Here is a 14,977-nt window from a genome sequence, read left to right as displayed (position 1 = left end):
AGCCTAATAGATCACATCAAATGCCTTCCTAAACTCAAGGCAAACAACATCCGCCATTCTCTCCCCATCTACTGAAACACCCAGCTCATCACAGAGGACAATTAATTTGCCCTCGATAAATTCCAATTGCGCTCTTGCCCTTCATATGCCTGAACATGGCTTCCAGGAGGATCTGCTCCATGATCTTCCCGCAGACCACAGCCAGGCTGACCTTCCTATAGATCCCCAGATCCTCCATCTCACTTGATGTTTGTTTTTTTCCCTACTCATTTGGAATCTCCTAATCACAATGACCTTTCAAAGATGAGTAAGGCAATAGCTTTCTAACGATAGCAGCCAGCTCCTGCAGAATGCTTGGATACATCACGCTCAGTCCCATATATTTGCGTACACCAAATTTTCTTGAGTGGTCCCCAGCTTGACCTTCTATCCCATGGATAATGCTTCACTCCCTCCAGTTCTGTCATTAGACTCAGGGACCTGGGAAGCCCAAGGACAGTCCTTATCATTAAAGAGCCAAAGAAAGCCTTGAGTATTGCTTCCATGTCCTTTTGTACCACATCATTTGTCAAGATCATTTTGAATTCTAGTTATGAATTCTTCACCGTGTTTGCCACCCACTTCAGTTTAGAACTCTCTACATACAACCACACATTCTTTCCACTGCTAATAATCAAAATACAGAGTGACAGAGGCCTCTGAAAGACCACCTACCTTGAGTAAGCCATTAAACCAAAAATAATGCTAAGGACAACTTTTTATTCAGTTGTAACCACAAAATGATGACTGTACCAAGACTAAGTCTTCAGTTTGCTTAGAAGACCATGTCATACTGTCAAAAATCTTAACACCACATTGACTTTCAGCAAAAAGTTCTGTCTGAATCAGCTGCAGTTACCTAAAGATGCTCTTATATTAACAGTTGTGCAGATAACCAAGGACATTAATGTTGACAATTCATTAAGACAAGCCTATTTCCTTTAAAAAGCAATCTTTTGTCAGTCTTCTGAGACTCCCTGAGTATAAGCAAAGTCTTACTGATGACTGCAGCCTTGGTTATGGTGTATTATCAAGTATCAATGTAGCTTCCAGGGAGCCAGGGTTGGGGGTAATCAGTTGTTTCTCAAAAATCATGAATACTGATTAGAATCGTACAGGAAAAATCCTGACACATCTAAAGAAAACTATAGTCAGGCAATTGCTGCTTCCTGTGGGATCCTAATCAAAACAGCTCACGTAGTTTGTTCTTCCACAACACACTGCCAATAGTCAACTACAAATTCTAACTAATTAACTTAAAAGACTAGCATTTCTAGAGTACAGGGCTTTAAAGATGCAGCAATATTGAGACACCAAACGAAATGCATGGAGAGAATCTGTATCTGAAAAGGCTTTCTCCACACTTCTCTGTGTAGCTAATGCAAGAAAACTGAAATCACAGAAGCATTTGCTATTTCTGGTTTGTGTTGATGCTGCAAGAGAGGGGTTGCAGCCCGCTGCGTGTTTTTCCTGATCAGCAGGACTCCTACACTTCACAACAAGGCATATTTTCCTTTTCTCATGCACTGTAACATTTAGTCTATATACTAAATGAGGAAGAAGACTTTATTAGAAGTTGGCTGAAACGGGCTCAAAAGAATATTTTGTGGATATTAGAAAAAGCATCAACTATCAGTTTACTTTGAGTCTCTATGTACTGCTTATACTCCCCTAATTCATGTTAAATTTAACTTTTTTCCTCCTAAGAGGAAAAAAAAAAGAATTTATAATAGCAGAAACTTTACTCTGTTGTAAACCATTTTAGTTTTATTTACATAGAATACATCTAGGTTTTTTTCTCCTCCACTTCACACTGTGTCCTCTTTAATAAAAATGTATCTATGTCAGAGATATTTAAAGATCAAAAACTGAAAAAAAAAACCCACTTTAAAAGGTAGAGAGAATATATAAAGGAATGGAATAAAGCACAGTAAGATCTGAATAGTTTTGCTCACATTTAATTTCTCACTAACTAAGAAGTCTGAAAGAAAAAGGCACCTTTAGAATGAACAGGCTATGTCTAAATAAGACTTTATTAATAACCAACACAAGATCGTAATTTTTTTCAAGTTCGTAAGTGCCATGGAATTGATACAGAATTTGAGAGGTTACATATTTGGCAACAAGACAATCAGCTTTTCAGATACAGATCAACAGTTTAAATTCTGTTCAAGCTTAGCAGGGACTAATAGCCACTCCTTGTTAATAAGCACAAGCGATGTGATGACTTCCACCCAGTTTTCAAAGGAAATCTTTTCACACATGCTAACGCTGAGATTTTCAAAGTAGTCTGGAGAATTGAGATACATTTTTTGGAGATTATTCATAGGCATTCTGGCTACCTCTGTGCTCCAACTCTGTGTAGAAACTGAACAAGACTTTAAATTTTCATTTAAAAAATCATTTGTGGGATTATTATTTTTTTTGTAATAAATTGTAAAATGCTTTAAAACAAGTCAAACTCAGTTGCACTTCACCATTTTCCCACCTTGTTTATATTATTTTTAAATGAATTCATACCATTTGGCATGTCTGGCACTGAACGGACAGAGTGAGAATAAAGCCCCCAAACTCAGTAGGTTTGTGAAAGACAGCTCTGTGAGGAGCAGAGCAGACATAAGGAAAGAACAAACTGCATGAATTTCATGCTCATTCTGCAAGACTTGACAGGCTTATTATTTTGACAGGCTTCTACTACTTTTTTACATGCTGCTGAATCATGAGAAGGGAGCTCACAAAGACCGATATTGCTCACAGAAGTCCAGACTTCTCTGTGGCCTTTTCCTTTTTTTTTTTTTTAAATAGCAAAATCTAATTCCTGGAATATATTCCAAATAATGAAGAAAAGCTAGGAAACACAACACCCTTTGAGGAGTCTTGTATCAGGAATTCCATTATCTTTTTAAACACAGCAAAATATGCCAGCTAGCACAACGTACTAGTAAACATACCAAGACAGGGTTTTCTTACCATGGTTATGAAGCATTACCTGTAATAGTAAGATATTTCTCCTATATGCCTTTTAATAGAAAATACATATTCTCAATGTATGGTAGTAATATTAAATCAGCTACCTCACTTAGACAATATAAGTGGATTTAGGAACATTTAAATATTTTCCCCTTGTTTTGTGGCTGGACACAGGAGGTTTCACACAGAGAAGTAAGAGTTTAAGGACAAGTACAAACTTCAGAAAACAAAACCAGGATTAAGGAATAACCACTTTGTTAAATGAGCGCCTACCAGTGAAGTCAGATTTGAGTAAACTCTTATGCAACTTACTCTGCTTATTCTTTGTAACACCTATTTTATCAATATTTGCACAGAAACATACTCCGTTCCAGAATCCCATCTACTCCACCTCTTCAACTCCACCAGTCTTCTTGGGTCTACAGCTCAGGATGGTAATTTTAGAGATATGCTGTAATTTTGCCATGGCAGTATAGTTTTCAGGAAATCTATGCTTTCCCCTGGAAATACCACCAAAATAGTACACATTGTCTTTGAAATTATTATCTCCAATTGTGGAGAGTCTTAACATTTCTTTGTGTTTTGAGAAGCATGGTCTAAGAGACTACCTCTTCTTTGTTTTCTGATGATGCTACAACTTAGGGGTGTTACAACTGTGATTTGATTACTCTCTCACTTTCCTAAGTTTAGTGTTTGGTTTACGGAGTCTCCCATTCTTTTGCCCAGCTGACAACTACTGAATTTGTTCTATCTGGAAGCTTGTTGGGGTTCTTTTTCAGAAGAGGAGGGAAACTGGAAGACTGACTCCTTACTTACAAGAAACTAAGAATTCTAAGAAATCTTACCATTTTTATTCATTATTCTGTCTTTTCTCCACTGGCTGTAGTATATATTATAAAATGTTGGCTTCTCAAGAAATCATGTGAAAATGCAGATTAAGGTTTCTTTCAAGAAACAGGAACACCAGAACCATCAACGCAATACAGCATGCCAGCACCTCGCAGTCAACATACAAGTGTCTCATCATCATAAATTTCAAGATATACTTACTTTTATGTTTCAGCATAGCAGTCAAAGACTGCAATTATCAGATGCATTTCACTGAACTGCGGTACATTTATCAACATGTCTTTGCAAATTCAAAGTGTGACTTTAGCTGGTACCAGTAACAAAATGACTTTGAAACAAATACCCGGCAATGCACTGAAATCTCTAGCTATGAGGCAGATATTTAAGACAGAGCTTTCAGCCCCTAAATTAGGATTCCCAACAATTGTGTTATTAGTATATAATCTGATATTGCAATATAAAGTATGAAAACAAAGTTGGACCTACTTCAGCAGGCTTTTTTCTTTTCTCCTCATTTCATCAGATTTTTCACTACTCCAAACACTAAGATGCTAGAGTAACCATGTATTATTCTGCAGTTAATATCACTGTACATCAATATTTAAAAGCACCTATTTGTTTGGTCATTCCCTGTGGGGAAAAAATACTGGGCTTTCTGGTAACACCTACATATGCCAGCAGATCCAATCTACTTTCCTTGGAGCATCAGATACACTTTACTGAAAGTATTTTAGAAAGAATGTGTGGTGGTGATCATGCTTATTTCCAAATCTGTATAAACAAATAAACTTGTCTAGATACTGTTGCAACTGAGGGAAATAAATGCCACAGTCAGCTCTGTTTTGCTATTGCAACACCCATACTAAGAAATTAAGTATTTGGAAAGTAGACCAGAGAAATGAGGGAGAGACAAGTGCTAAAATGAAGAAAGTCCTGAATGTAGGCAAGGAGCAACTTTGTGCTTTCTCTTCTGTAATTCCTTCTCTTTACACATGGAGCAGCAAGAAAACATTTTAAATTCTGATTTTACAATGCAATTTCTTGCTTTCATAGCGCTACTAACAATACTCTGTTGCTTTATTTCCCTGTTTTTGTGAAAATCACTGGATATCTTGGATAAAAGACCAATTTTCTCTAAACTGGCTACAGTACAAAGGTTATTTTGAAGTGATATTTATCTCCATCCTCAGAAGAAAGTATTAGTTTAAGCTCATTCTACCTTGCATCACTACTGTAAAGTAGACAGCTACTTTAGAGCTTCAACTAAAAGGGTATATTGACGATAACATTTAAAACAAATAATCAAGCCCTATATGGAAAGCAAGAATAGATCTCTGGAATTAAGAAAATGGAGATCAAAACCAGGAAATAGAAGAAAAATGGAGAACATGCTTAGAAATAGGAAAAGTTCTAGTAGTACCAATTGAACAGGAGTTGAAATCCCAGATTTCAATTTTTTTTTTTTTTTTTTTTTTTTTTTACAAGGACCAAATAAAGTCCAGAAGAAACTGGAACACAATGGGAAAAAATTAAACTTACTTTATTAAAAAAAAAAAAAGGAAGAAAGAACATTGAGAAAACTGTAAAGAGCAGGTAGCTGTTATTATGCTCAAGAGAACAATTAAAAGCTACTAAAAAACCTCAATATTTAAGATAGTCATCCCAATTTTTCTATTAGAAACAGAACGTGTCTTGAAAATGGTTTCTGTTCGATCTGTCATCCGAGTTTATGTATCACCCCAGTAGCAATAAACTATATAGATAAAAATGTATTTACATCTCAAATGTATACAGATCTTTTTTCTATGATGAAATGCAGAGATATCCACTGTTTTGAACAAAAATAAAAGCATGCATAACAAGGTGAACACCTCACCTTTTGTTTCTCTCTGATCTCTACTCAATTTCTGCCCCCTCTGCTTTTACTCAAAGAGTTTTAAAACTACATGTTTTCTCTCCAGGGTAACATTCAGTCCTTGTATCTGTGATTTTATCTGCAAGACAAAACCCAGTTCTTAAGCTTACTCATGTCCATACCTCCTACTATTTGCATTTAGAATTGACTGAGATGCAAAGGAGAGGGAGTGGATTAAAGCCTGTAAAAGAAGAGGAGCCAAAAAACCAACAATATCAGAAGGTCCTGGAAGAAGAAACAGCTTAGCAATAGCAGAGAGGAATGACTAGGAATTAGTTACAGGTTTGTGAGGATCTTCACGTGCAAGAAGAAGGGTTCCCTCAAGTAAATTGTGTTAAAGCCCATTTCTTCATTATAGTACTTTTTCATAGTTCCACTGCACTCTTCCTGCTTCATTATAGACAAAGGTATTACGCAGTTTCCATTCACATCTGTTGAGCCAAAGCTCACCCACACCACCAGGTCGAGGGAGGTGATTCTGCCCCTCTACTCCGCTCTGGTGAGACCCCACCTGGAGTACTGCGTCCAGCTCTGGAGCCCTCAGCACAGGAAACACATGGTCCTGTTGGAGCAGGTCCAGAGGAGGGCCATAAAAACAATCAGAGAGATGGAATACCTTTCATATGAAGAAAGGCTGAGAGAGTTGGAATTGTTCAACCTGGAGAAGGCTCTGGGGAGACCTTATTGCGGCCTTTCAGAACTTAAAGGGGTCTTATAAGAAAGATGAGGACAAACTTTTTAGCAGGGCCTGTTGTGATAGGGCAAGGGGTAATGATTTTAAAGTAAAAGAGGGTAGATTTAGACTAGATGTAAGGAGGAAATTTTTTTACAGTGGGGATGGTGAAACATTGGAACAGGTTGCCCAGAGAGGTGGTAGATGCCCCATCCCTGGAAACATTCAAGGTCAGGTCGGATGGAGCTCTGAGCAACACAGGCAGGGGGTTTGGACTAGATGACCTTTAAAGGTCCTCTCCAACACAAATTATTCTATGATTCTTTGCAGGAGACTCCTTAGACTTAGCCTAGACTCTGCTCCAGTTGCTTCTTCTCTTGTCCATTAATATGCACACAGCATATTAAGATACAGGCGTAACCCAGCATCATTCTCATTCTGTGAGCTTTTAGCCCATGAAGTTGCTCTCCTCCATACTTTATGAGGATTCACAGCAATGACTAGAGCTTTATGACGATATTAGCATTTTGCAATATAGCTGAACATGACTTCTTATTTTAAGAGAAAAGCAGAGTAAGAAAATGCAGACTGAAAAGGAAATTCTTGCTTCCAGGATTCTCTTTAATTGTTTTTGTTCAAGATATTTGAGGAAGACAGAGGATAAACAAAACGAAAAGTCTACACCTGAAAGTAAAAGCAGATGCATTAGTAGGGCAGGTCTTTAATGAAATGTAAGGTTTAGATGTATTTAATTTGTCTTCTGTGGTGAAAAACTCTTAATAACCACTGAGATACTGCTTTTTTCCTCTTTGGGTAAATTAAAGGGAATTTACAAGGACTGTGTTCTACAAACACAATCTATCTTGAATTCTTCTGGGTGTTTTAAACTAGAGCTTTAATCACTGTAGCACATAATTATTCCATGCTTCACTGGAGTCTTTTATTTAAAAAAGACACAACTGATCAACAGCTTTCCTTGAGAAATCCAAAACTTCTGATCCCAAACAGGCCAGAGATGAGGAAGTAAAATCTTTTTCTCTCCTCAGAAGAGTAAGACATAAGGATGCAAACAGGAAACATTCTCAGACTCTTAGACAATGCTACTTTAATAACACATATCATTTTCATTTTCAGCCAGCTGAAATATTCACATGCATGACCGGAAGATAAAATATGCAATTATTTCTTTTTACTATTCAATTTGTGAAGATAACGTGTCAAATTACTCATACAACCTGTAATACTTGTCCACTGAGTGCCATGAGAGTTTCCCAAACCAACTTCACTGTTCTGTCTGCTCAGCAATTCTCTAGTATGGATCAAAAGCAGTCACACTATGACTTGAGCATTCTGTGCTCAAGTGTTTAACCAAACCAGTTCCCTAATTTCTTAAGGGTCTTTGACAATTACATGATTTCTTCAAACACCTCAACAAGAACGTATTACAAATATTCATAGAACCTTTGAAAATCAGGACATTAAATTATGCATTTCTAACATCAGACCTGAAATCTTAGACCAACCTGAGAGAATTTACAAAGTAAATTAGTGTCTTTCCCTCACCCACCCCTCCTACACAAAAAAAAAAAAAAAACCCAACCAAAAAAACCCACCCAAGCATACAGCTAGGGAGCATGCCCTTTCCTCAACACAAGTTTTAGCAGGAGCAACATACATATTTAAATATTTTGCAAATAAAATTTCAACACTGTAAAATGGACCATGCTATAACACTTGCTATTGATACTTTCATATCTCTTAATTTTACCAGTTATAATAGCTGTGCATTTCACATATGTTTGTGTGTATAAATTAAATCAAAATTATTTTTTTTAATTTCAAAAGCTTTATCAAAATACTTTCAGACATTTTCTCACAAGGGAATCTGAGTTCCCAATGTTTTTATTCTGAAGCTAGCAAACTACTCTGTATAGTTTTGAAAGTCGATCAAAATAGTGCAACATCCTGATAAGAAAAGCCAGCTACTAAGCTGTTAAATAAATACATAAAATTAATACACCCAACTACTATAAACAGTATCCACTGTAATGTTAGATGAGATTTCCAAGCAAACTGAGGCACAGAGGCATGCACACATACTGTATGTTTATATAAATATCTCACCTAGATCTTCAGTCACCATCCTCTGTAGTCTTTTGTAAGACCAGGTCTATCTACACTATCTCAGGCCATCAACAATACTCTAGAATCTCTTCAGGAAGGCACATACCTTAATCTGATTGATTTCTAAGTTCACTGTGTTTTGGGGCACTGATCAACTTAACAACACATGCATCTATATTTCTGTTGCTGGTACACATCTTCTCCTTTCCACCACAGTCAACCCTGTTTCCCTTAACTAGCTTTTTTTGACATTTTTCTTGCTCCACCATAATCAGATTGGGATCTAAGACCAAGAAATTGCTTGTTTGGAGAGAAGGATGTTCTATAAAGGCACAGAGAGACCATTTTAATGGGTAAGGGAGACAGACATCTATAGTCTAGGTTAATATCCAGCACATTTACCTTGTGGCAAAGGAAAATGAATGACTATAGGTCCGGAAAAAAGGAGCACGTAATTTACTAGGTTTAACTTTGAGCCTCCCTTGCCTTTGCAGGCTTTTACCAGACAGAACAGCAACATATGGCGCAACTGCTTCAAAATAAGCAGGTACACATGAATGCTGGTGAGCTTCTCTTAAAGCTTGTTATTCCATTTTTCAAATGATGTACTGGCGAAGGTTTTGTGTTCACACTGAGACGCACTCTGGCAGGTTTGAGTGCATATAGCACCAAGACACAATTCACAATGTAGCTTCTCATTTCCAGTAATAATAAAGGAGGATTCAAAAGACACTTCCATTGCAGAAAATCCATTTGTAATACACCTCTCTGTAAAAGATCTATGTGGGGAGACAGTGTCTTAAGAGGACATCAAGAATAAAGAAAAACTAAGTTCCATTGCGGATAAATTCACACAAGACTAAACTCCACAGCTTGCCTACTCAACATTATGATCAGAAAACAACCAAATGATTGCTTTACAGAGCAGTAAGTTCATACTGCTTAAAATGCACATATTGAATAGTTAGCTACCTGCTTTTTGACAAGAAAAAAACAAAACACACAACAAACCAAACAAGAATCTAAGTCCCAATTTCAAATAGTAACTCCACTGTTAGCAATATACCAGCCACCTCCATGGCACCTACTAGACTCTTTTACTGGTCTCCCAATTGCCAACATTCACACTGCAGTTTATGTAACATTTTGTTTATTTTTAAAATTTATCATTTCAGGCAGATTCATCCAGGTATCTGCAGTATAGCAATACTTGCTGGTTTCGCATAGTAACAACACATACTTTAATACACTTTTCCAGCTATTTTATTTAAACAACATTCAGTGGTTAGGCTCAAATGTTTTTTGGATGCTTGTTGCTGTAGTTTGCCGAAAATATTCACTGGAGACAAGAAATTTTAGGGGACATACTGATCATGATACTGTGAACGTGCTTGTACCCTTGAAAAAGAGAAAAGCATCTGCTTCCATTCTCTGCTAGCACAATTTTTCTGCCTTTCCCAGTGACACATGTCACTGGAAGACTGCAACCCAGTCCCCACAGTACAATACATTTGATTACGTCATTCACATGCATAAAAAGGGGTAAACGGTACACAGAACACCAATGAAAAATCTAAGAAATGAACACCCTTTTACAGTTGCTTCCCATTTAAATCCCATGTAACTTTAAAGAGTTATAATGACTTAAACCACAAGGGAAGTTTAAAAGCATAGAGTATGAAAATCTTCAGGTGAATACTTACAAGAACATCATTAGTTTTTAGTCATAAAAGACTTGAAGAAGGGTGAGAGTTATGACAGTGCTCCTAAAATACAAAATACATTAGTAAAGTATGTACATGTCTTTTCTCAAATTAAGAAGGAAGCCATTGCGCCTGCTAGAGTCCTGGCTTTTGTTTCACTTTTCAGTAATTGTCATTAATTTTCTACGTTAATCGCGGGCCAACATGGACAGAAAAATAGAAGTTCTCTTGATAAATTCTTCATTGTGGTTTATAATACTGGCAAACTTACTTCAACCATGTTCTTTGCAAACTACTTTCTAATTTTCTGCAAGAGAATTAGCCAACCTGGGTGTAACAGAATGTACTGCCACCAGTACCTGATCTGTCCCAGTGCCTTACTGCATGCTATGCCGCTGTACGGAACACTGTGTAAACACCATTCTCGCTCTAAGCATTTAAGAACAGGTTTTCCTATACAAACATACAGCTCAATCTAGGAGAGTTTCCCAGTGTACCTTTTGAATACTCTTCAAAAGAAATAAAAACACACTAAGTTTTTGTCTAATACAGCAAAATACCTACTCAATACCTCACAGTCGAACCACATTCTCTTTTCCATAGACCACATAAACAAGACACTGATGAGGTTTCGCAGTTTCATCTTGAGATTGTCTTCTTGTTGCCTGTACTATTGCTCTTGCCCAGTTACAGGTGTATCATTAGCATGAACGACTTACAAACTCTTTATCATTTAGCAATAACTGCTGGAAGGAACCAGACGATACCTAATGTCAAAACACTCATCTTCCTGCGAATGCTATTAATTATCTTATCTCATTGACCACACCAAAGCCTTCTTTGAAGTAAAGAGGAGATCCTCCTGGAGTGTGGTAACTCCAGTCTGTTGCCCAGAAGGCGCAGCGCTCTGCAGCCGGCGTGCACTGAGCCATGCTTAAAGAGTAAAATTATAAGCTCCCCGATTAACAACACTTGGGTAAACCCGCTGGGCACCGCCTGCGCCGCCTGACCGCCCGTGAGGCGGTGGGAAGGTGGGGGTGCGGGCACCGCGGGCTGCTGTCCCCTGCAGGGCCACGGGGCGAGGTCGTGCGGGGGACTCCCCCGCCGCCTTCAGACGAGGGGTGAAGGCACCTCACCGCATCACATCGCCGCGGCCATCTCTAATCCTCCGCCTCCCGAGGCGCCCTCAGGGCATTAGCACCGCGCCGAGGAGCAGCTGTCGCTTTTATAAACTTCCTTAAAGGTTTAAGGGGAGTTTCCCCGGCTTAAGAGGCAAAAGGAATTCATGCCCCGGCTGAGAAGCAGTAGGGAGGTGAGCTCTCCTCCTCCCCGGCTCTCCCGCCGCCCGGCCCCCGCAGCGGGGGGCGGCCCGGCCTGTCACCGCCCAGCCCTGCCACAGGCACCTGTGGCGCTGGCGACGCCGCGCGGGGCCCGCTGTCAGCCGGCCACTGGCACCCCGCGGGCCCGGCCAGGTCGGGCCCGGCCGCAAGCCAGCGGGGGGAGCCCGGGGTGCGCAGGGAGGGCGGCACAAAGCGCCTCCTCCGCCCGCCGCTTTGTTCGCGGCGGCGCCCCGAGCCGAGCCCCCCGCCGCAGCCCGGCCCCGCTGACTTACCCTCCTCCGGCCCCACCGCGCTCCCCGCAGCCTCCCCGCCACGCCGCCGCCGCCTCTTCCTACCTTGGCTTTCCCAGCCTCCAGCTTCTTCAGCCGCTCCTCGTCCTCCATGGCGTCTATACGGGAGAGCAGAGCGTTACCGGTGGCGGGAGGCGGGGCCCACCCTGCCCCTTCCCCTCAGCCGGGGCGCGCACGATCGCTGTCCTGTCGCCGTCCCGTCCCGTCCCGCCTCACAGCGACGACAGCTGCCGTGGCGGGGCCACCGGCGCCGCCATCTTCCTCTCCACGTAAACACGCGGCCGGGGAAAGTGACGTGAGGGCCGCCCGCTCCTCCTCCTCCTCCCCGGTCACCGGGGCCCGGCCGCGCCTCCGCAGCGGCGTCCTGCCGGAGCTTCCACGGAGATAGCGGGGTTGCACCCACCCATCACCCCCCTGACGCCGAGCGGGGATCAGGAGTGACAGCCAGCCGCGGCGGGCACACCCCCCTCCACACCCCTTCTCGCTCCGGCGGGCAGAAATGGGGGGGCTAACGGGGGGGGTGGGGGTGTGTGTTGCTCTCTTCCCGCAGAAGAACTGCAGCGGGAAGACGCCCGTAATTCGCTGTGGCTTTGTGTGAGACAAAGGTCTGAACAGGCAGCACCCTTCTGCCGTCCTCCCGAATCCGACCTGCCCGGCTGCGGGGCTAATTTGGACAGTTTTGATTTTTCTTAAGTGTTTTCTTGCCCCTGCTTGCGGCTCGCTAGGCTGCAGGCGTCCCATCGCACGGATCCGAAGGTTGGAAATGCGGCAAGGAGCCTTTTGAGCGTGTGTGGCAGAGTATGGAAGGATGACAACAAAGGATGTGTAGCCCCCCCCCCCCCCGTTTAAATTACTTAATATGCACTCGTCGTGCCAGAGGAGTTGAAATAGCTGTGCTAAAATCACAATGAGGAAATACGGCACGTGGTAATTAAATGCTAATACAATTTCTACGCCTCAGCCTTCGATACAAAGCAATATTCTGGGATTACTTCATATCGTCTACTAAATGTGGGCCTTGCAAAGCTAATAGCAAATTTGCATTACATGTTCGTGATGTGCTTTGTTTTATTTTTCAGCTACCCCTGAAGCACGTTCCGTTTGTGGTGGTGCGATGGATGGCAGAGGCTTACACATTCCATTAGTGTGTAACAGCTGCACGTGAACAGATTCCTTGTTCTGCATTTGGAATCGTTCTGCTTCATTAAATGCAAAATATAAAATCTTTCTGAATCAAGTTAGATCTCGTCCTTGCTGCTCTTTTTAACACAATTCACTTAGTATACATTCTTTCCTCACTTGAATTTTCCAGCAATGACCAGATACGCCCAAAACAGAAAAAAAAACGCCGAAAGAAAGCATTATTTGCTTATTACTGACCAGGACCAAGACAAAAAGTATAAGGACTCCTAGCAGCTGACTTCCACACCCATATTACTGCCAAAGTAAACCTACAATCTAAAATTTTTAAGGATTTTCCACTTCTCCTAAAAGGCATTACATTTCATGGAAAAGTCTGAAATAATTTGTTGATCAGTACACGTATTGTGCATTCCTGTATTTACAAAACAATGTCCTCAACATTCAAAAAGGAAATGAATACCATTTATGTCAAAAGAAGAAAACACCATCTATGGTAGTGAATGACAAATGTCTGCGTTATACTTTGTTCCATATTGGAAGTAAGCATATGTTTCAGTTAAAGTTCTCAAACTTTGCTATTTCACTAGAGGAAAAGCATGTTATAGAGAAAAACAGCAAATGCAGATGAAATTAAGACTTAATTAAAGAGGAAATCTTTTTGTAGAAATACAAATTTATTTGAGTTCATTCCTTAAAAATATGGTCTCAAGTCAGTAAAAGAAAGTGATTTACACAAAGCCTGTACAAATGGAAGGTTTTCCCAGCAATTACAAAGGCCCAGCAAGCCCTGAGGGAAAAATAAATCACCTTTTCTGTGCCAATGACATTCCTCTTGGCTGATGGAGGCCACTGCGACAGAACTAGCTGTTAAGTGTCAGTAAAATTTCACACACCCATGACACTGTGATAGTAATTTCTTAATCAGTAAATATCCCATTTAGAAGATAATTACAAACTTCCCAAATCCCATAATTAACTGGGTTTTTAAGTTAATGCTAAGAATTGGTGGGCTTAATTTTCTTCTCACTTACAGACTTATATCGATGTAATTCTAATGGATTTTAGTTAAACACCTAATTCATGACAATGAAAGTCATGAAAATCAGACTGACAAACTATAATAGAGTAGTGTGGAAATTACTACCGGATAAAATATCCCAGGGAATAATATTTCTGTATTCTCCCAACATTAGAAGAAGAATGGGACTTCCTCTCCTAGGGAAAAAAAAATAAAAATCTATCCAGCATGATTTCCTACTTCAGCTATTTAAGCTCCATTTTTATCATTTATGCAGTGCGAGCTGACTGGAATTCACAACTTGGTTAGCCAATTAAACTTTCAGTTACAAAAAGACATTAATCTTTCTTGCTTAATTTTCAGAACTGACCAATAATGTTCACTTGCTTAAGAATGTAAGATAGCGCCCAAGAGTCAGGCTAATAACTGCTTTAAAGATTGATTAAGTTTCTAGTGCTCATTGAATTCACATCAGCTAAGCATGTGTAAACTGCTTTCAACAGTGGCATATGTGAAGTGAACCATATTTACAAGGTAAAAAATACAGATCATTCTCCAAAATAGGAATGACTGGTGGTTTGGCCCAGGCTTATTTTTATATACAAATATATTGATTATTGGAAACATTCATAAAAAACTGCACTGGACCATCTTCAAATATGAGACCTAATTTTTAGTCATGTTTGTAAAGGCTTCCTCACCTGCCCAGTTTTCTCTAACAGTGAAACTCCACATTCTTCCTACCCTTTCTGTTTCCTTTATTCACTGTTCAGTGAAGATACGCCTGGTGACTCTCATCGTGGCACTTTAATGGACTGCGAAGCCAAAAGATGAAGCCTAAAGACCACATGTGATGAAGTCACAAAGTTCTAGTTAGGAAATTCAAGTTTTGTCGTAGCCAGAATCAGAGGGC

General features: G+C 40.2%; 1 protein-coding gene across 5 annotated transcripts in view; it reads right to left on the bottom strand.

Annotated features, from left to right (window-relative positions):
- AKAP9 (A-kinase anchoring protein 9) overlaps positions 1-12,341 on the bottom strand; it is a 121,505-nt gene extending 109,164 nt beyond the window's left edge. For 3 of the 5 annotated variants that reach the window (XM_063324811.1, XM_063324812.1, XM_063324814.1), the window contains exon 1: positions 11,949-12,341. In XM_063324811.1, the coding sequence (XP_063180881.1) occupies positions 11,949-11,996 (48 nt within the window). In that variant the 5' untranslated portion in view covers positions 11,997-12,341. The remainder of the gene's footprint in view (positions 1-11,948) is intronic. The other 2 variants (XM_063324815.1, XM_063324813.1) reach the window with 2 other exon arrangements.
- Between the last annotated feature and the right edge of the window lie 2,636 nt (positions 12,342-14,977).

This window comes from Chroicocephalus ridibundus, chromosome 2 (genome assembly GCF_963924245.1).
Source record: "Chroicocephalus ridibundus chromosome 2, bChrRid1.1, whole genome shotgun sequence".
NCBI lineage: Eukaryota > Metazoa > Chordata > Aves > Charadriiformes > Laridae > Chroicocephalus > Chroicocephalus ridibundus.
This window is presented reverse-complemented; position numbering and strand designations above follow the sequence as displayed.